This window comes from Juglans microcarpa x Juglans regia, chromosome 3D, assembly GCF_004785595.1.
Source record: "Juglans microcarpa x Juglans regia isolate MS1-56 chromosome 3D, Jm3101_v1.0, whole genome shotgun sequence".
NCBI lineage: Eukaryota > Viridiplantae > Streptophyta > Magnoliopsida > Fagales > Juglandaceae > Juglans > Juglans microcarpa x Juglans regia.
In genome coordinates this window covers 25,622,620-25,645,856 of record NC_054598.1, presented here as the reverse complement: position 1 = coordinate 25,645,856, position 23,237 = coordinate 25,622,620, and the positions used below count along the sequence as shown (strand labels likewise).

Here is a 23,237-nt window from a genome sequence, read left to right as displayed (position 1 = left end):
TAGCCAACTTTCGACTTGGCAATGTCCAATGCTCTTAGCAGGAGCAAGTCAAATGAATGCTATTCTGGTACTGTGTACTCGTACACGATAGCATAAGCGAAAAGGAAGATTCTGGGCGTCGTCCCACCCCCCACGCCAAAAATCCAGAAACGATTCCATTTTCATGCCTTAAATTAATCCCTTTTTTACTTCAATTCTCTGTATTGGTGGACTCGCTGGCCATGGGATTGAGATCCGACGGTAAAAGGCTCTCTTTCGATATTCTCGGTACAAACAGATTACTCGAGGAAGACGATGCCCTCACCTACCGTCCGATCTCCGATCCATCTCACAACTACGCCGTCCAATCGGAAACCACTTCAGCTTCTACCCATGGGAAGCCTAAATGCAAGAAACGGAAACACAAAAAAGGCTCCAAGAGAAAGAAAACGATCGAGTCCTCCATTCCGGATGATACAATCACGCAAACAACCCCTGATCCGGAGTCCGTTTTCGATCATTACAAAAACACTGGCACGCTTCCGGAAAACGGGGAGAGTAGCTGTACCTATTATCCCAATGGATTTGAATCCAACTGTAAGAGCTATAGCGCTGGGACCGTTGTGTGCGAGGAGAATAGGGTTCCGGAGGAGAGCGGAGGGAGCCTCTGCACGGTGACGCAAGTTACGGAGCCGGAGTTCCCGAATGTGCGTGGCGAGGGGTTCAATTTCGGGGAGCTGAGGCAGAGGAGTGTGGGCGGGGCCGGAGATGACGCCGCGGCGTCGCGGGTTGAAGAAAATGCCAGCGAGAAAGGCATTGAAGTGAGCTCGGCGGTCCTGAAGCAACTGAGCGAGCCGAATGTGGCCGTGTTGCCCAACAGGTTAGACACTGCGGAGTCCTTGGATTGGAAGCGGCTCATGGCTGAGGATCCCAATTGTGAGTCATTTTGACCCTTCCTCATCACATTGATCCTGCCTAATTTATTGATGGTTTTCGATGTTTATTTTTGTGGTGCTATGTACGTCTTGCTATAAGTTACATTTTCGGTGGAGAAGTCGCCGGTCAAGTACTTCATTGAAGAAATGTACAACGGCAATTCATTACGGAGCACAACCACCCTGGGTAACGAGAAAGAACGAGAAAGAGTTTACGATACCATCTTCCGTCTGCCATGGAGATGTGAATTGGTAATTTTTGGCTCTGTTTTCATGACCTTCAAGAGAGCTGAACTTAATTCGTTGGCGTGACGTACTTTGATGTACAAAATCGACTACTGTTCATTTAAACGAAGTTGAGATCCCTTGCATCTTAAATGGTGCATGAGTGGTTTATGAATCTTTTGCGTGCCTCAGTATCTTGTGCAGTGCGATAAATATTATTTATCTCCAGCTCAGTGCCTCCGGGATCTGGTCTATCACAAAATGGAATTATAAGGCTCATATATTTTCTTCTTTTTCATTCTTACAATTTGAAAATATTAAAGTGCCTTTGAAATATAATGTTGAACTTGTTTTTACTCGCTGGAAAAAGAAAGAAAAAACAAACAAAAGGATTTACTGGCTCGTTGATCAGTTTATGATCTAGGATGTCGATAATGATTATGAGAGAGATTCTTAAATATTGCCAAATTTTGCAGCTCATAGATGTTGGCTTCTTCGTCTGCGTCGATTCGTTTCTATCACTGTTAACTGTCATGCCAACAAGAATTCTGATTACCTTGTGGAGGCTTCTATGTACAAGGTTAGTTATCTTTTTTGAAGTTTTTTATTACCTTGTGAAGGCTTATGCCAAGCTTATTGTTTGATCTTACAGCATACGATTTGTGAGTGGCATTTTAAGGGGTGTCAATCCTTAGGAATGCAGTAGAATTTTGGAGTTATTCAAATGAACTAACAACCACGACAAGCTGCTGCTATGCCTGTACCTAATGGATTGTGTGTAATCTCAGGTGTCAGCTATGCAAGCGATCCATAGTAGAAAAGGTGCTCGGTAAAATTTGTTCGATTGTTGTCCACTGACTCATGTGTGACACAGAAAATTATGACCTCTTTTCTCACCTTTCAAAATGTCTGGATGTTCCTGGGTTCAGTGGATAAATGTGTTCTTTTTGTGACCCTTATTTACTAAGTTCATTTAGGGGATGTTTAAGAAATGAGATGAGATGCGAAATCTGTGAATAGTAGTTAAATGGTTTGAGTTAAGATATTTTATTGGATTTTAGGAAATGAGAGATAAAAAGTTGAATATAAATATTATTAAGTTAAAATATTGTTAGATTATAATTTTTTAATATTATTTTTATTTTGAGATTTAAAAAAGTTGTAATGTTTTTTGTGTTTAAGTGATGTTTGGGAATGAAATGATATAAGAAATTTTGAAATGAGATGAGATGAAATGAAACCATCTCTATTCCCAAGCAACTCCTTAATCTGTTGTTCTAAACTTGTGTGTGTGTCTATTAGGTTGTGTTTCTTTTTGCTTGTCCAGATCCATCTGTAGAAGGACTCTATATAATAGTATTCTAGAAGTTCAGGACCTATGCTTAGCATTCTAGGTGTTTGCTTAGCTTGGAATTTATAGGACTAATACCAAAATAGTACACACATCATAATCTTTCTAACCTTTCCGTACACTTGGTAAAATAACTCGTGATGCTTATAAAATAATCTAACCATTCTTTTGGCAGGCAGTTCAAGATGCCGTCTGCAGCAGAACTGTCTGATTTTGGCTGTTTACTTATAATGGCCTGTGGAGTCACTCTTTTGCAGCAAACAGGTTTCGTAAGGATAATACAGCGCTACTATATTTGTAGTATTCTTTTACTGTTTATTTTCTCTTTTATGGTGATATCTTTTTTTTTTTTTTTTTTAAATTCTTTTCCTCAGATATCAGCTTAATTTACCATATGATTCGTGGGCAAGGAACAATCAAACTATATGTGGTGTACAATGTGCTAGAGGTCAGTAAATAGAATTTAAGCATGGGATCCGATTTTTTTTATAAGTAAAAAATATATTTAAGCTCAAAAGAAGCAACCCAAGTACATAGGGAGTGTACAAGTGTAAGCATGGAGAATGGGTTATTATTCCTAAACTGTGCTGATTCTTGGCAACTGCCTGGAAGGAAGATGAACAAATGTCTCTTGATTTGAATGTGTTAGTTTTGCTCAACAATGGAACATGGATGGTTTTAGGAAGCAAAATTCATAACTATTAGTTTCTTGTAGAAATGGAAATATGCATGAACAGGCATGCATCATGAACAATAAACATCTTCTAAAATCTTTCCCCATCCAGAAACAAAGAGAAACACTTATTTTTTTTTATTCTTTTATTGGCAAGTTATGCTGGCACCTAGTGCATTTTGAACCCACCACATCATTCTCCATTCCATTTCTAGGGTGGAGAATATCATTTGATCAAGAGCTTGTTGGCAAAACAAAAGGGGATGCTATATGCATGTGTTTAAATTTTTGTAACCTGAATAATATAGTGGAGCAGCAAGTGGCACCTTTTGGGTGTGGGATGTTCGTCTAACCTCTATCAATATTGATCAACGATTCTTATTTACCTGGCTGCACTGCATTTTCAAAAGCTTCCTGTCGAACTGTAATGACCCGGCCAATAATTCTAATGTCGGAATATTGATAATTTTTATTGGGCCTAAATTATATTTAATGTGCTATATTGAATAAGCCCACGAACGATAAATTATTGATGTTGATTAGGAGTGTTAATTAGGCTCAATAACTAGGTTAAATTCTATTTGTTATTTATTTAACGAGTTAGACTCCTTTTAAAATTTAAAGATCGGCCATTATAAATTTATTTCAATTTATAATCATCATTGATTGAAGTTCCCTATGCAGTCTTAGTCACTGCCAATCGTACATTAAATGACTTACTAGATCATGTTTTTAAATTCAAACTCTCTTCTTGAATGATCGTGACCGAGTCGAACTCGAACTCGAACTAGTCGACACCCTCTCCCAAATCTCTCTATTAATATCCCTTTCGATTGTTATTTGGAAAAACCATAAACCTCAGTAAGTGCAATGGCCGAACCATATATATCCAGTTCAACACCATGTGTGATACCCCATATGATAAAGATAAGGGTATGTAGTGTATGAGAAGTTCTTGCACTTTATAAGATTCCAATGGGGTTCTAATTCTATCATTGACTAGTCATTTTGAAGTATAGGCTATGTGGTTAGGGTATTCCATTGAGTCATTACAAATAGTATCGGAGCCTATCCAAATCATAAATATGGGACTTGAGCTATGTCACCTATGACGGACTGGCCTGAGGAGGACGTCGTTAATTTAAGGGGGGTAGATTGTGATACCCCATATGATAAAGATAAGGGTAGGTGGTGTATGAGATCTCATATTGTTTGGGAATGAGAAGTTCTTGCTCTTTATAAGATTTCAATGGGGTTGTAATTATATCATTGATTAGTTCTTTTGGAATATATGCCATGTGATTAGGGCCTTCCATTGAAGCATTACACTGTGCGTGTCTCACGTTCACCACGCTAATAGCTGACTGCCTCATTCCTCTCATAACATCCCTCACGTTTTCTCTCGCCTTCTCTCTCACATTTGTTTTCTCTCAAGCTCTCGGTTAATCTATTTCTTTCTAGCAAGCGCCGAGCCCAGGAAAGGAAATTAGTTGCACCCCGAAATTATTGGATTATCATTACAAGGTAAGTAGCTTGATAATAAATTAGGATTAGCATATGTTAGCTATCTATATATATTATTATTAAAGACAGTCATTTGAAAGTTAGTGTTTATGTACCACGTGTGTCATGATATTTGCAAGCACGTCATTTATCGTGTATCATTTTGCATATTATAGTTATGTATGTATTATACATCTCACATTGTATAAAGCACGTAAGTTTTCATAAGATCAAGTGTAAGATAAGCTTAGAAAATTTAATCAGATGATTATTTAGATGTATGGTACTAATGTGATTTATGGGTGAATGTGAAAGTCACGGAGCTAAACATGGTCCGCCATAGTATGCTAGAATACTATTACTGGATCCCTTTGCGGTTGCGGGATGTGGGGCCGGTGCACAATCTGGCGCACACGATTAAGTGTGTGGGCCAATATGATAAGTAAGATAAGTCAAGATAAGTCATGCATGTCATAGCATACGTATGAGCAGTCATGATTTTAAGTTCTCAACATAAAATATTTTATAAAAAACCTTATATGAACTATGTTTATGTTATGATGGGTTTTTTACCGAGTTATCGACTCATTTCTGTTTATTTTATGTTTTTAAATCACCCCAGGTCAGAATATTTATTAAGGTAGAATTGCAGGACGAGACTTAGTCAATGGAGCTGTGACAATGGCCTAGATCATGTACAAAGATTTTAAGTTATGATCTTTATGTCACGTACTTTGAGAAATTTTAATAAATGCTTCCATACACTCATTTACGATTTTAGTATTTGAATTCAAAACAACTTTATTTATTATAAGGAATCTTTATATCTGGCGCTTATTTGAGAAGAAAATTTTTAAGTCATGGTCAGTAATATAACTCCAACTCTCGAGAATTTTTAAAAGTGACTTTATTATTAACCGTGGGGACTGGTAAGTTACAATTAGTATCAGAGCCTAAGTCGAAAGATTCTGTAGACTTTTTAAAACAAAAGAGAAGAAAACCTTTTGCAAAAAGAAAAAGAAAAAAATATTTTACAAAGAGAAAGGAATTTTGAAAACAGAAAGTGAAAAAAAAAATCTAGGTCATGGTCTCTGCAAGGCATATCCTGCTCTGCAGTAAGTATTTTTAACTTTTATCGCTTATTGTGCTAATGAAAATTAAGAATGATAAGTTTTAGATACATTCATGTCAAAATGCACTTACTACGTAAAAGAGTTTTAGCGCATAAAGTAAGGAAGTTTCTAAATATGAGGATTTTAAGATTGATGATGCATCTTGTTCATGAGGAAATAGTCTTCTATTTTGTAGAGTTTTATTTGAAAAAATTAAGAATGAATTTAGTGGGTTTTGAAGCTATGACAGATTTATGTATGGCGTATGGATGATGATTGGTGGAATTCTTATGTTCTTTAGGTAACACGATTCTATCGCTAAGTACGAGTTGTAAGATTTAGGACCTGAACTTTGGAGGGTCTTAGGTTACGATTTGTTGAGGTTATTATTTTATGTGGAGAATTTGATTATTATTATTTCATGTGGAGAGTTTTATTTATGTGGAGATCGTTAGTTACTATTATATGTGGAGTAAGATAATTGTTGGGTGAATTTATCAATCCCATTGTTAAGGTTTGATTTTTTTTTTTTTGATAAGTTAAGGTTTGATATTTGTTTATGCTTGGATTGAATTTTGAGTGTATCATGGTTGACAGGTAGCGTGCTAACGTGTATGCCTAAAGTATTAGTAAGGCATCAGACCAAAATATGAGACGATCAGAACTTTTTAACTAAATGACTAGGAGTAAAGAGACATGAAAAGAATGTGGCGCATAAGTATGTAAGTTATTCAAGGTGTAGCAAATTCCGAGTACGGAATTCTATAAGGAGGGGAGTTTGTTACGACCTGGCTTAATAATTCTAAGGTTGGAATATTGATAATTTTTATTAGGCTTAAATTATATTTAATGGGCCATATTGGATAAGCCCACGAACGATAAATTATTGAGATTGATTAGGAGTGTTAATTAGATTCAATAACTAGGTTAAATCTCATTTATTATTTATTGAACGAGTTAGACTCCTTTTAGAATTCAAAGATCAGTCTTTAGAAATTTATTTCAATTTAAAATCATTACTGATTGAAGTCTCCTATGCAGTCTCAGTTACTGCCAATCTTACATTGAATGAACTACTAGATTAGGTTTTTAAATTCAAACTATTCTTAAATGATCACGACCGAGTCCAACTCGAACTCGTCGACACCCTCTCCCAAATCTCTCTATAAATATCTTCCTTTACATGTGTTATTTGTAAAAAGCATAAATCTCTGTAAGTGCAACGGCTGAACCCAAAATACCTAGTCCCACGTTCATTATGCCAATAGCCGATTGCCTCATTCCTCTCACAACATCCCTCACGTTTTCTCTCTCCTCTCTCTCGTTTGTTTTCTCTCAAGCTCTTAGTTAATCTATTTCTATCTCTAGCCAGTGTCGAGCCCATGAAAGGAAATCAGTCGAACCCAAAAATATCGGATTAGTGTTACAAGTTAAGTAGCTTGATCATAAATTATGATTAATATACGTTAACTAGTTATATATATTATTATTAAAATCATTTCTTTGAAAGTCAGTTTATGTACCACGCATTTCATGATATTTGCAAGCATGTCAATCATCATGTTTCATTCTACATATTATAGTTATGTATATATTATGCATCTCCTGCATCTCACGTTATATAAGACACGTAAGCTTTCATAATATTAAGTGTAAGATAAGTTTAGAACAATTAATCAAATGACCATTTTGATGCATGCTACCAATACGATTTATGGGTGGATGTACAAGCCACGGAGCTAAGTGTGGTCTACCATAGTATGCTAGAATACTATTAGCTGCTTCCTTTGCAGCAGCAGGATGTGAGGTCGATGCACAACCTGACACACAAGATTAAGTGTGTAGGCCAATATGATGAGTAAGATAAGTCAAATAAGCCAAGATAAGTCATGCATGTCATAGCATACTTATGAACAGTCATGATTTTCATTTCACAATATGAAATATTTTATGAAAAATCTTAAGTTAAGTATGTTTACATTATGATGGGTTTCTTATTGAGTCATCGACTCATTTTAGTTTGTTTTATATTTTTAAACCACCTTAGATATTTGTTTGTGCATGATAGATTAGCGAGCAATGATTGATGTTACTATTGTGTCTTCCCTCTTAACTTCTACTTCACGAGCTGCATTAAGTGTCACAGTGACTGCTAAAGGTTTTGTATAACTGATCCTTGCACTTTTATTTCTGCAGATATTTGATAAACTAAGTCAAAATTTCAATGGAGATGTATTGCAAACTTTATTTAATTCAGCAGATGGGCTAGCAAGTTGTCCACCAGGAGACATGAGATTTTGGTTGTGGAGATTCCTTTTTGACCAAGCTTTAGCCATGGCTGCTTCAAATATCCTAAATTTGTGAATAATTATTTAGGCCCCATTTGGTTTCACAGATGGTCTCATCCTATCTCAACATCTAAATACCATTCGAATACAGACACTTTTCAATTTCAAATTTTCAAATTTGAATTTTTTCATCTAATCATTACCTAATTATTACAACTTTTCCAATATTCCAAACAAAACACAAAAACAATTCAACTTTTTCAAATCTCAAAACAAAAATAATATCAAAAAATTATATTCTAACAATATTTTAACTTTATTAATATTTTATTCAACTTTTTCTCTCTTATTTCTTAAAATCCCATAAAACATTTTAACTCAAACCATTTCACTATTCACAAACCATCTTACTACTATTCACATATTTCTCATCTCATCTCATTTGTGTAACCAAACGGGGCCTTAGTTTACCAGCATGATAGAGATTTATGTTCCTGTTATATTATTTATCTTCTGCTTTGAATCCTTGACTATCCATACTTGTTCATTCTTTTATCTTGTTAGCTCAGGCAATTACTTTATCCACCGTGATTGTTGCTCACAATAATGCCTTGCTTGCTTTGTTGGTGTCCAATAACTTTGCTGAGATAAAAAGCAACGTTTTTAAGCGTTTAAGTAAGGATAACATTCACAGCCTGGTATACTTTGGTGAGTTAGCAACTTCATTACTATGATTTTGTTCACTGTTATGTTTAAAAATGATCAAGTACAGAAAATAAAGTTTCTGCCGGAACTTATGGTCTTATCCATGCATTGGATGCCTTTTGACTTCAGAAGATAACAAAAATGGCTCTCTCTATCAACATGCCTATACTGGCTTGGTTCCTTCTCCCAGATTTTTATAAGCAAAATCAATTTAATTATCAACTATTAGAGGGGTTAAATTTAAAATATAAGCTCTATACTAAATTATTATCCTGAAATATCACTCTTAACACAATATGAATCCCTAAATTCTGGTATAGTTGATGGAAAATTTCCATCTAGTGACTTGTGGAAAATAGGGATTAGACCGGACTCAATCCATTTCAGCAGAAAGCTCCTGGCCCTTTAAAGCATGCCCATCTCTTTCCTGCCATGTAGTCCTTATGAGACACAATGGCATCGCTTTCCAAATTTTTGTTCCTGTATGAACTAGGTTTCCTTTACTAATATTGAAGTGGCACAAGCACTGACTTAAGCACAATTCGCCTTGCACCAAATACCACAAAATGGAAGGACTGTAAATCTGTAGCAACTGAGCAAATAAGCAACACATGATCTACAATCTTGCTATGTCTCTTGCACACACAGCAGTCAGCACCAGTCCACAATAATCTTCTTCCGCTTATAAGATTATTATGCAAGTATCTATCCCGATGTTGCTGTCCAAACAAAGAAAACTACAGAGGGTGACTCACAAATAGGCTTCCAAGGAAAGCATTAACTAGTAACCCCTTTCAAGGCTTCTTAATACGAACAAACATTAAAAATCACCATTTCTACTCTACTCTTCAACACATTATATCATCTGCTTCAATACATATCAGAGCTGCATAAAGAAAATCAAAGAGAGAATAAACTGATTCTCTCAAACTCATAATGTGGTAAGACTTTAAAATCAGTTGTTATTTATTCAAGTATATGTGGTTTTTACTACCTCATTTAACTGTATTTTCTTACAGAGTTATAACCTGGTTCTAAAGATTTAGTGGAACTTTTGAATTTTTATCTTTTATCTCTCATCTCTTTCATTTAATAGATTTGTGCACGAATGTCCTTGCTATATTTTGGCAGTCTTGAGTTAGGGTCTTAAATAGTGCTTTTTTAGTCTGGTTCTGATTAATCATTGTGTTCAAAGTGATGTGAAACCAATATGTGATTGTAGTGGTTGACATCCATTGAATTCTACCCTTGATTGCACTACTGTCAACTCAATCTGGAATGATAAGGAGCTATGCTATTTAATATCTGAGAGTGAGTGTCATTCCATTTGATTGAGGTTTTCAAACTCAGCTATGCATGTTTATTCCCGTATGGAAAACATTTTTGAATTCCTTCATTCACCTGATCCCTTAGAGTTTGTTCATATTAGCCATTGTGTAATGCTCAATGATTAACTTTTTGCAGAAGGCTATCTTTTATATTACTGTAAGACTTCTCTATCTTGCTTCTATGTAACATGACATGCATATAACTATGTGGGTATACTTGTAACATGACATGCATAATAACTATGTGGGTATACTTATAAAAAAACTATTTGGGTATGAGTGAGAAATCAATGTCGTCAGTATATTAAACGTCAAGTTTAGGTATTTCACATAATGTCTTGAACATTATCATTCTATTTTTAGTATCAGTAGCCTTGTGTATGGAAAAGTGTCCAACTAATTTAATTCCATATTTTTCTCCTTTTATGAAATGGATACTGCTCTTGCCTCATTGCTGTTGCACCGTGATCTAGAGATTAATGGAAATGCCATTACGTTTTGATGTTGATTTACTTCTGATGTAATTTTGTAGTTACATTTCATCTCATATATTTGTTTTCTTAATGTCATTGCTCCCAACCAGATTCGGTAGAGAGATTTCACATTTCGGCATTTATGCTATTCGTTTTAGCTCAAAATATTCTGGAGGCTGAAGGTCCCTGGTTTGAAAGTTTTGTTTTTGTAAGTCGACTGTTGATTATTTAGAACACTCTTCTTTTTTGGAGAGAACTTTTCTGTATAGAGAACAATTGTCTTTCACCCCCATTTGGCTTTCTGATCTATTTCATTTCAATAATGCAGAATGCTCTCATGGTGTTCATCTGTGAAATGGCTATTGATATTATCAAACATTCCTTCATTGCCAAATTCAATGACATAAAGCCTATTGCATATTCTGAGTTTCTCGAAGACCTATGCAAGCAGGTATATCTTCACCTGATGTGGTGTAATATCCTGTCACCCTAGGGTTAAGAATGACACTAATTTTAGAGAAACGTGAGGGACCAGAATGCTACATGCCTTTGAAAATTTTCTTCTTTTTTACGCACTAGGTGTAAAAATTTCTATTACATAAAATAAAACATACTTCATTAAAAATAAAAGAGTTTGCAGAAGCCCTTTAAAATTTATTCAAAACTTCTGCGAATAAAACCATAAATTAAAACAAAAATGAGTCAAATACTCTGTAAGAACTACCTCATACTGTAAACGTATAAGGTCGTAGGTTTTCATTCATGCGATAACATTCACATTCACATTTAGTCTCATTTAGTTTTATTTATGCCTTTATAGTCTTTCCACTTTTAATCCCATGGCCAGTACACACTGTTTACCCCCACATGTTAGGGTTAGCGACCTTTGCGGTCTTGGCCCTTTCTAGTATTGTCGGGAAAGAACCAAGTCCTAGGACTGTCTTGGCTCACTGGCAGTCTTAGCTTTTCCTTTGACTGTTCGGAAAGAACCCTGTAAGGAAGACCAGTATAGAAGCCAATGGCCAACGGTGATGGGGGGCAGCTCGAGGATGACATCCGGTGGTGGGGAACTGTGGGTCGGCACTGTCTGTGGGAGCTTGGCTTGTTGGCACGGTTGACTTGCTGGCGGACTGGGTCTAGGTGGGGCAGAAATCGTCGTCCACATGAGATAGAGGTTGAGCAAAGCAGAGTAGCATGAGGGAGCGGGGATTGCGGGGCTTGCTGGAAGGTAGGTTGTGTTGTGGCCATGTGATGAAGAGGAGAAACCGAGGGCTCTTCATTGGTGATACGGCCATGGCTTTGGAAGGCGATGTGGTGGGCAGAGGAGAAAGCAACATTTGCTTGCTTCCAGAGTTTTCTGTGGGCAGTGGCTGTTGCCAGCAGAGGTGCAGGAATTTGGGGCTTGTCTATGTCGGTGCACATGCATGGGGGTTGAGCTTTGGAGTGCATGGTTGTGGGTTTACGTTAGTGGTGGAGTGGAAGGAAGGATAGCTGGCTTGATCTGTTTGGTGGGGGGAAAACAGAGAAGACAGCAGAGGAAAGACAAAGCTGCCTTCAGTGTAGGAGCACGCTGGTGGCTCTCAGTAGCAGCTTCACTGGGCTGTGCGAGCTTGAAGGACACGGTGCTGATCTTCTTTGGTGGTGCAGGGCCAGAACTGGGCATGAGGCAAAGCTTGGGTTTGATTCCTCCTCTGGCTATGGAGTTCTTGGGTGCTGGGTTGCAGGTGGTGGAACCGGTGGCTGTTATTTGAGTCCGTTAGCGAGTCTAGGAAGTGCCACAAAGGACGAGAGGATGAGAAGCATGGAGATGCAGCAGCCCTAATGTTTATGGGGAAGAAGATATGTGCAAGGGTGGTTTCAGCGTGCATTGGTTCCATTTGAGTGGGTTATAGGTCATTGGCTCTTGGTGCTCTCCTTGGGCCCTTTTTGTGGGCTTTTAGCTATTTTTTGGGCTTAACAGTGGGTTGGGCTACTTAATTGGTCTAATTAAACTCTTGGGCTTGCCTATATTTTCACGGGCCAAGTTGCTTAGCAACCTTAATGGGCTTGATCTTTAAACCCAAAATAAGCTCAACTCATCTAATAACATCTATGGGCTGCTCAACTCATCCAATAACATCTATGGGCTTTTACATAATCTCGTGTAATGCCCTAAGGTAGACCCAAGCCACATGAGCCTATTCTCCAAAAGGATTAGCCAAATGGTATAATTGGAGTCCCGTTGGAACCATTATAAAGAGCGAGAATTTCGCCCTCGAAGAGAGGCCCAAGCCACATCCAAGCTATACTTTGAAAGGACCAGTTAATGGTATAAATTTGAGCCCCATTGAAACCATTATATGGAGCAAGAACTTCTCGCTCCAAGTAACGTCGGACCTCATACATCACATACACCCACTACTCAGCATGGGGTATCACAATTTGGGCCTAATACTAGCTAAATATGGGCCCACTTGTCTGATAAATATCAAATGGGCTTTAACCAATTTATTGGGCCCACTAAAATCCCTAGCCAGCATAGTAAATTTTGGGCCCATTGGTGTATCCAAAATTACCTGATATAACCAAAATTTGGCTTCCTTTAAATATGGGCCCATTAATTCCATCCAACATATCCACTTTACAAGGTTTACCTATAACACCCCGACCCCAAAAGTGTGATTTTATTATTATTATTATTATTTTATTGTTATCTTTATTGTTATTATTTTATTAGATATGTTTTGAGGTAGTAATTTGTTTTGAATAGGATTTCTCTACTGTTAAATTATACGCCTCTTTTATCTTTCTGTTTGATCGGGAGTTTCTTGATTTGAAATTATCTCTAACTCAAACACTTCAAAACTCTAATATCCTCTCAAGTGTTCCTTTCCTTGTGGGAGTAGTTTTCCAAAGTTTAGTCAAACTCAAACACCTCCAGATCACTCATGATAGCTTCCTACCCCTCATCTATAAAACCCATGAGACCCTTAGCAAAAACCATGAAACTTTCACACACTAGCCACCATAGCAGCCTCGACAGATAGAGAAAACCACTTCCCAACAGCCACCCTAGCACTACTCTTCATACCAAGTCAGCCACCTCGTCGGAAACTACCACAAAGCACGCCAACGGTAAGCTCTCCTTCATCCACGATGTGCGTCGACGCCTCTAAGCTTATTTTCCATTGTTTTCTCTCCACCGTGAATACTTTTTTTTTTATAAGTAAAAATATTGTATATATCAAAAGGAGAAACCAACAAGCCCCTAATGACCCAAAAAGCCCATAAAAAAACCAACCCACAGCACATCAGACCCGACCCCAATCCCTTGTTTCCCGTAAAACTAAAACTCTACCCGAACACCTTGATTCCCGTTTTCACAATGCCCTCCCTTTAGACTTCTCTCTAGTTGAAATACCACCCTTAGCATCGTAGTTGATTGCCGAAAAAAGACATTGTAACTCCCTGCTTTTCTTGAGGCTTGATTTGGTTTCAAGTGTGCGGCTTGCCTCGATCTCAGTAATTAGTTCATTAAATTGGTCTTCACATCCTCCATGTGAAATTCTCACAAACTCTTGAATCTCATTAACTTTTGGCAGAATTCAATCCGCTATTGGAGGAAGAGAGACCAGGGGAGCCACAATATCCCCCTCAAACTGCACTTCCGACTCTAGACATTGCTCTACACAAGGCACCAACGCCAAACTCATTGGTTCTCCAGCAACTCCATTGGTTCTCTCCAATAGTATCGGGGTACCCATTGGAGATTCTGGGGTGACAACAAGTCTCTTCACCTCTGGAGTGATAGCGGATCCTACATCTTCTTCAGACCTCGGCAGTGCACCCTTTTCCTTCAACTCTGACGAGGGAGCCTTAGTTTCTTCAGGGACCAAGGGTGTAATACCAACTATTGATCTATCCTGTGTTACATGAGGCGAATGACATTCCATTACTGACGTCTCTACGCCAATACTCGATGTAGACCCCGCTTCAAATAACCCATATTTCCTTTTGACCCGCCATACTCTCCTGGATCTGGTTATAGGGACAGAGCCGAATCCGATCTTCTGTTTCCCTTTTTCTAAGTTTAAAGGATTCGGGCCTATCATGTTTCTTACCACCCTATTGCCTCCAGCTGAAAGTCGGTCTATTTTCGTAGACAAGAAAGTTATCGCTACCTTCAACTCGACAAGTTGGGTTTCCATCTCCTTTAGAGAATTGTGCATCTTGACAAGCTAGTCCTGAGGCGTGATTGGCAAACCCCCCACACTCTGAACCCCCGAAGCATGTCCCGTCTTTAGAGCTGCCGCATAGGATTGCCTCGCCACCGAGGATGTACTTGGGTCTTTATGCACCTCCAAGTTCTCCCTCCCTACCACACCACCTGCAGCACCTTGTCTTTCCAAGCCGTCACTCCCTCTCTTACTGAAGGAAAAATGATGCAGCACCTCCCCCATCCTTCTCCAGCCACTGCCCCCCTCTCCAAGAATGAAAATAAAATCCTTCCTCCCCCCACCACCATACTCCTCCACCGCCATATAACGTCCGCGAGCATTCGAGTAGTGATGCATTGTGAAACTGCGTCGACCTTCCCTGACAGTGGAGAAAAAATCTTGTTTCTTATCCTTAGTGCATGCTTCTATGGCCTTGGCCAGCCACTGTACTGTTGTCGAACCCAGAACCAACTTAGATATCACCCTTTGACTCCTTTCAGTAATGACCAACTGCTCCCCTCCTTCACCAGTGTAAAGGATTTAGATTTAATGACCAACTCCATAGAAGAACCCATACTGACCCACTCCCCTTCTTCAACAACCATTCATCATCTTAGAGACAGATTAGAAAACCGTTGGGAGCTGCAAGCACTGCCCAAGTGTCTGGACTCTAGGTCGTGCTCACTGCAAGCACTGGAGAGTTGTCTTTCCAGTTGCAAATCGTGCTCACAGGAGACGCCGGAGTACTCGTCGGAGCCTTCAGAGTCGACGGCACGACCAACGGAGCCTTCAGGAGGATCCCTGGAGTACTCTGAGAGACAATACAGTGATATCTAGGACGCCAGAGGTTGGACCGACGCCGGATGGCCCTCAGTGAAGTCGCCGAGGTTCGTCGGCTTTATCTGTGACGACGGTGCAGTGTGTCTTGCTGGCAAGGGTGGGTGGCAGCAGATCTGGTTCCTTAGTATTTTCATGCTTCGTAGTGTTTTCTCTCTCATCTGGAACTACACCGGCCGGCCCTCAGGGAAGTCGTTGGGGCCCGTCGACTTTGTCTATGACATCAGTGAGAGGTCACTTGCTGGCAAGGCTGGCGGCGGTTTCCTTAGGGTTTTACGTACGGAGAGAAAATAAATAAAGAAGCATTTCGGCAAAAATTTATTCTATGGTGTGCATCTCCACCGTGAATACTAGAAGCAACAATGTTTTCTACTCAGCCCTTCGTTGACCACTAGAAGAGTCGGATCACCTCACGGCAGCCACAGAATGCTGACTAGGCACCTCCCTCTGCCTCGCACTCCTTCAGGTAAGTCCACGCCGAAATCTTTCTCCCTCTCTCTGTTATTCTCAGCTAAGCAGTTTTCTCTCTAAACTCTCTCTCACTCATTCTCTCTCTTGTGTCGCACCATTGCCCAGAGAAGCCCATTACGACGCCAACCACTCCTAGCCACCGTGAACCTCGGCCAGCCACCACGACCCTTCATCGCAGTTGATCCCTCTCTCGGTGAGTCCCAGTTGCACGACCTGATGTCTTCCCCGTAAGCCTATGTTTTCTTTTACTTCCTTTATCTTCAACCTTCCCAAAATGCCCTCCTATTAAGCTGAGTCTTGTTGGACGTGTTTTATATGATATAGTAGGTTGGGCTGGGTTTATTTTCATAAAACACTCTGGTACGTTGTTTTAATGGGCTTAGCTTTTAATTGAATATATATATGAGGCAGAGACTTATTTTTATCAGTAATATTTAAGGAATTTAAAGCATAATCTTAAAGTATCTTTTTTCGTAAACTATTTTTGGAGCCTATTATTTAGTTAATATTCCAATTGACTTTTAACTAGATTTTTATAAAATTATTAAGTTATATTTTTAATAGAAGTCAAGGAATATGTTATGAGTTTTGAATGATACTATTATGTATTATTCTTAGTATAATTAAATTATCTCTATATATGATTTTAAGCATTTAGAATGCTACGACACGTCTTTCTAGGAAAGTTAGTGATGATTAGTGCCTCCTATAGGTAGCACGCTACAAAGTGGGAATCAGGAAGCGACACTAAGAGGAAAATAATATGATCATATAAACGCATGCATACTGTGAATATTATTGTTATGTATGAAAATATGATGTGTTTATAATGGTTATCTACGCTACGCTAAGAGACAAGTCAAGGTTAGAATCCTTTCACTACCTTTCATGAAATATGAGATTATGCTTGAATGAATGAATTTGTTGTTTGATTGATTGAATGCTACTAAAATCATATGAAAGCCAAGAGATGTTCATGTAGTAATTCAAGTCAAGTATGCCATGTAATAGAATAATTATACAAGCCATGATCATGTAATACTTAGATTATGTATGCCATGTTCATGTAGTACTTAGATCATGTATGTCATGGAATGTCATGTTATGCTATGTCATGTTATGCTATACCATGTACAAGAATATGCCATGTTATGCTATGCCATGTACAAGAATATACCATGTTTTGTCATGTCGTGTTATGCTATACCATGTATAAGAATATGCCATGTTATGCTATGCTATGTACAAGAATGTGTCATGTTATGCTATGCCATGTACAAGAATATGACATGTTAGAAATGTTCATGAAGCCTAATAAATTCTCATGCATTAAGAAAGATAAGAAGTTTTATGGTGCCACGGACTCAAGTGTGGTTAACCACAAGTTAAGTGAAACACGGACTCAAGCGTGTTTCACTCCATGTTATGCAAGTTAAACACGGACTCAAGCTTGTTTCACTCCAAGACAAAAGAAACAAGTTATCACGCATTCACGTTACATGTTTGCCATGATTATGTATGCTTCCGCTCATGTTAATGATAAATATATATATATATATATATATATATATATATATATATGCTATGTGAATCTGTGACGATATATGTATGAATGTAAAGTTTTCAGAAAGTTAAGTTACATGTATGATTGTGAATCTGTGATGCTGTATGTATGTTGTGAAGAGTCTTTAGAAATTAAGTCCATGCTAGGCCAAATTATATTTTACGGTATGATGTGCTACTTACTGAATATTCGACTCATTTTTGTTTATCTTTCTATTTTCTTCTATATTTAATTCTCATAGATGGTGATTATGATGAAGCAGAGCTGGATGGCTAGGAGTAGATTTAGTAGAAAGAATTAGGAAGGAATAAGTGATAACACAAGAATTAGATCTCTTTTATGTCATTCATAGGATTAGTTTATGTTCTTTTACTTTACCTTCAGTTTTCGAGACAACGGTGTTCAATTCAGTTTTAACATTTTAATGCTTTTCAATAAATGAGGTATTTCAGGATATGAATCTCTTTACCGGACATTATGTTATGAATGTTAGTAACATTTCTAACCTACTGGATCGGGGTGTTACATTACCTCAACGGGGTTTAAAAGAAGCTCTTGGCCAATAGGAATTCTTAGCCAACCTCAATAAATCTAGGGCCTGTGGGCTTATCCAATATGGACCAATAAACCTAATATACACCCAATGAAATTATCCTTCTTCTGTTGGTCGGGTTCTTACATGTGGTAATTAGTTTTCTCTCTAAGAAAGGAAAATAGAAAGACCAGTTCTTCATTGTAAAGTTTCATGTAAACAAACTATCATACTGAACATATTTGTATGTCATCCGTGGTCACCATCATCCTTTCTAAAAGTACATGGAATTTAACACTTAAAATTTTTAATAAGGAACTAAAAAGTTCAGTGTCAAGGAAGAGTCCAACATTTATGGGAATACTTGGAATTGTTCACATGGTGATAAAAGTGAGAGGCATGTTAAAGGAGTGAAAGTTTGGACACCGTCCTAGCTATTTCAATTCGTCCTAACTATTTCGATTCTTAAGAGTGCCAAGGCTGTAACTTATAAAAAAAAGTGTCAAGGCTGTAAATATTGTAGGTGGCAAAGGTGTCGTAGATGTATGCTCTTGAGATCATAGGACTCCTAAACTGATCATTCAGGTGTGGTTTATCCTGATTCTTTATCCATGCCTCAGTTTGACTTGGGTGGTATATCACTCCTAGGACTGCTGATGTACCAAATTGTTCTCTTCGGGTAGGTTGGGTTGAGTCTGCTAAGCAGCTTGTTCAAGCTTGTTTACTTAGTAGATGAGTATAGCTTGAGCCCTGAGAGGACATTATCAGTGTCCGACGCTTAGAAATATGGTCTCATAATCTGCCTGTGCATCATTGATTTATGTTTCAGGACATTGAGGGGAAAAGAGAGAAGAAAAGTGGGGAGGGATGCGAATGGGTCTCACCCTTTTATTTCTCAATACCGCTACAGAGTCATTTTCACTCATGAAACTGCACACACCGCCACATGCACAATTTGGGAAGCCCAGATCCTCCCTCCCCCTTCCCAATCCATTATGTGACTCCATGGGAGAGAATTGGTCACTCTTGAGTTTTACGGTCTTTCCCTTGCATTGCTTTAAAATTCCTCTCTCTCTCTCTCTCATTGCCAAAAACTTCACGCGCACACTGCTGTCTGTCTCTCAGAGAGAAGGAACAACGACAGCACCAACATCCAAAACATTTCCCATAGAAAATATTGCAGCACCCATTTGAATTCATTCCAACACAGAAATCACAAGGAGAGAAAATTTCATCAGAGAACGACACAAGAAAAAAAAGAGAGAAGAGAGGGAAAGGGTGTTTTCTTTCTTATATGTAATGCATCAGAAGAAATCTGAAGTTCAGATCGGAACGGAAAGCAGCGGCGTCTCTTCCCATTTCAACCCTACCCCTCCTCTTCTTTTCCCTCCTTCCTCTCTCCACCACAAATAATCTTACAATTCCCACCTTTCCCCTTCCAGAAAAATCTTTGATCCCTACACTTCTCTTCCTCTTCAATCCCCCTCCCACCAGTATCTACTACAGAATGCCCCTGTTTCCCTTCCTTCTCCTTCTTCTTCCTCTTCCTCAAACCCTTACAAGCGGACCCTTTTGACTCAAACCCATTCCTCCCTCTCTAAATCCTCTACCATTTACCAATTCCACTCGCACCCGCTGCAATTCAATCCCCAAAACGCTTCGTTTTTCTGTCTCAATTGCCTCAAGACCTTTTTGTACCCGACTCTCCGCAAAGCCAAGCATTTTCAACGACTGCGGGTGCGGCTGCAGCTGATCCTCTTGCTCTACCTGTTCGTCTACTTCTTGGTTTCCCATCCAAGCCATTCCTTCATCCTTGACTTCCTCTCTGCCTTCGCCTTCTCTGCGGCGCTCTTGTTCTTGCTCAACCTCACGCTCCCTCTTTTATTCCCGCAACGCAGAGTTTTATTTTTCACCGCGGCATGCCAACTCATTTTCGTGGGCAAGGGGTGCGCAAAAACGACTGCCTTCAGACTTTTCCTTTATTTCTTGTTTAGTCATATATGATTTCATCTGGTGAAATTAACCATGTAAGTTTGTGCATGCACACTTGTGCCAAAGGAAGGCTGACACCTCCCAACAAGTTTAATTTTGTATGAACATTGATCCTTGATACTCACATGGATGAAAATTGCACCAATGAACCATTAGTATTCTTTAGAACAAACTTATAAGAAAAGAAGTATTCTTTAGAACTTCTTTATGGAAATCTGACGTTTTTTGCTTTATCTTCTTGCTAGACTTTGGATATACAAAATGAGGGTGCAAAGAAAAATCTCACTTTTGTTCCTCTGGCACCAGCTTGTGTGGTAAGCATCCATTAATATTTGTTGTTAACTTGGTCTTCTGTGCATTACATCATGTGCTATTTGGTGCTGATTCATGCCAACTCTTTGGAGCCAGTATCCTGGTTATTGCGTGTTTTGTGTAGGGCAAAAGGACTACAAGGATCCTGATATTAGTTAGGTGCTCAAAAAGAGCTCTAGGCGCCTAGTTAGGAAAAATATAAAGGACTGCATGACGTCAATATATTGAGTTCTAAAGGACTAAATTGGAACTTTGTAAACTCTAGAAATCAAATTTAATGTCGAAAAAATATAGTTGAAAGTTTCTATTTGCAAGCAAGCGTATTAACATATCAAATTTAAATAATTTAAATCTTGCAAATCAACTTTCCAGTATTAATAATGTGGAGATTGTTCTCTCTTTACCAACATGCAAGTGGAGAGACTCAATAGAATTTATTGTTGCTTTTTATTTGTTTTAAATCTTGTTTTGAGTTTTTTTTCAATTTTCTCTAAGGTTATCCGGGTGTTGACTCCAGTCTATGCTGCCTATCTTCCCTATAGTCCACTCCAGTGGAGGCTCTTCTGGATTCTCCTGCTGTCTATGATGACATATATCATGCTCACAAGCCTAAAGGTGATGATTGGTATGGGCCTTAAAAAATACGCCACTTGGTATGTGAATAGATGCCGAAAGAGAAATCGCCATCTCCATTCTGATTAGTTATTGGCCCAAAATATACTAATCTGCTCATTCCTGCTGCTCTTGGACTCAACAAAAGAAATGCTGGAAGACCCCTTTGTGGACAATCAGTTGGATGCTCAACTATTAGGGGAGAGAGAGAGAGAGAGAGAGAGTACCAAAGCATTCTGTTGTTTGATATGCGGTGGTTCACAGGGTACTTCCCTTCCAATTTTGTTACAGAGAAAGGATTCTGGAACGCTAGTGTATATAAGTATAAAAGGCTGCAGTATTGCCGAATTGATCAGATAAGATGCCCACTTTTTGGTGTGGTTTAGATATGGTAGTGAGGCTATTCGATAATCTATGCAGTATGGCGGACTCGAATTTGAGACTTCGTCAAGTTCAAATTTAGTTTGATTCGTTTATAAATATGCCGTTCACTAACATCAAATTAGGCTCAATTTCTGAATGATACAAACTAATATAAAACTTGTTTTATCCAATTAATGTTCTTTAATTGTTTCGTATGAATTTGACTCGTTAGATTGTTCGTATTTATTATCATATAAAAATACAAGTTCTTATATAGGTATTTATGATTATTACTATTAATGAAGATTTTATTAGTACATCTCTGGTACTAATAGATTAGTCTTTCACTAATCACCCCTCAACAATTATGTTGCCATCCATTGCGACTAACTACCGAGGGCACCACACAATCTCAAATGTGTAGTCTTATACAATCTCAAATGTGTAGTCTTATTATTGGATCAGTTGTAAGCAAACTCTATCTGATATAACGGGAGGTCCCATTGCTTCGGATTATTATCAGCCAAGCTCTTCAGAAGGTTGTCCAAGCTACGATTCACCACCTCCGTTTGGTCGTCCATTTGGGGATGATAAGCACTAAATTCAGCTTGGTTCCCATTTTAACCTGCCACTATGGTGCTCATGGAAGTAAGGAGTGTCACATGTCGGCTCAAAGCATCCACAAACCAATTCAAATTCCCTGATTGGTGCCTCAATGAGAATGTAAACTCATGCAGAAAGGCTACCTAGTTGGCATGTCACCTACTCAACTTTTGTTGGTTGTTGATATACTTCAATGCCTCGTGGTCAGTGATAAAAATATTCGTTTTGTACCAAATAGTGTTTTTAGTGCCAGGACTGTACAATGTTGTAGAACTCCAAGTCGTATGTGGAGTAATTCTTCTTGGAACACAACAGCTTCTCACTAAAAAATCAACAGGCCGCCTTTCTTGGCTCAAAACACCTCCAATACCCACTTTAGAAGCATCACAGTTCACCTAAAAACTTTTCTCAAATTCAAGGAGTGCGAAATTTGGTGCTTCTGTCATCTTCTAGTTGACCAGTCAAAAATTGGTCTGTCTCTTAGACCATTGGAATGTCTGACCCCTGAGGCACTCTATGATGAGAACAATTAGATTGCTAAAATTTCGGATGAAACAACGATAGAAGGATGCCAATCCATGGAAACTCTCACATCGTGTAGGGTCTTGGGCATTGGCCACTCCACAATGGCTTCTACCTTGGATTAGTCTGCATGAACACTATCCGTAGAAACGACAAATCCAAGGATGTGACAAAAGTAATAAAAATGAACACTTCTTCCTATTAACAAACAGACCCTCCTTTCGTAACGTCTAAGAAATCTCTGAGATGCTCCATATGCGCCTCTCATGTCGGGCTATATATGAGGATGTTGTCAAAGTAAACAACAACAAACTTCCCCATATATAGCTGCAATACCTGATGCATAAATCTCAAGAACGTACTTGGTGTGTTGGACAATCTGAAAGGTATGACCATCTTGAATGCCGTCTTCCACTCGTCTCTAGAGTGTATCTTGATCTGGTGATGCTCATATTAAGGAAAATTTCGAAAAAGACCTTAAAGCCTGACAACTTGTGCCACATGTCATCCAGGCGGGGAACTGGGAGTCAATACTTCACCGTGATCCTAATAGTGGCCAAGTAGCCATGCTATCCACACGCATATGCCACGAGCCATAGGCTCATGCTCTCACGGATGTAGCCCCTCTCTAACTACTCCATTACTTGGTGTTGCAACTCCT

At 38.6% G+C, this 23,237-nt stretch overlaps 1 protein-coding gene and 1 long non-coding RNA gene across 4 annotated transcripts; both read left to right on the top strand.

Moving 5' to 3' along the window:
• On the top strand, nucleotides 1–21,642 carry LOC121255097 (protein POLLEN DEFECTIVE IN GUIDANCE 1). Of its 3 annotated transcripts, XM_041155383.1 has the most exons (12): nucleotides 2–915; nucleotides 1,015–1,166; nucleotides 1,616–1,719; nucleotides 1,928–1,961; nucleotides 2,670–2,754; nucleotides 2,865–2,938; nucleotides 7,975–8,125; nucleotides 8,607–8,774; nucleotides 10,683–10,780; nucleotides 10,901–11,023; nucleotides 20,410–20,478; nucleotides 20,972–21,642. In XM_041155383.1, the coding sequence occupies exons 1-12, from the start codon at nucleotides 57–59 to the stop codon at nucleotides 21,176–21,178; spliced, it is 2,124 nt and encodes a 707-aa protein (XP_041011317.1). In that variant the 5' UTR covers nucleotides 2–56; the 3' UTR covers nucleotides 21,179–21,642. The 3 variants fall into 3 exon arrangements, with proteins under 3 accessions (XP_041011320.1, XP_041011317.1, XP_041011318.1); XM_041155384.1 differs by lacking the exon at nucleotides 1,928–1,961 and having other exon boundaries at nucleotides 4–915; nucleotides 2,666–2,754; XM_041155386.1 differs by lacking the exons at nucleotides 1,015–1,166; nucleotides 1,928–1,961 and having other exon boundaries at nucleotides 1–915.
• LOC121255098 lies at nucleotides 2,948–4,489 on the top strand. The gene is made up of 2 exons (XR_005938766.1): nucleotides 2,948–4,100; nucleotides 4,352–4,489. It is a non-coding gene; the product is annotated as an uncharacterized LOC121255098 (long non-coding RNA).
• Nucleotides 21,643–23,237: the final 1,595 nt, after the last annotated feature.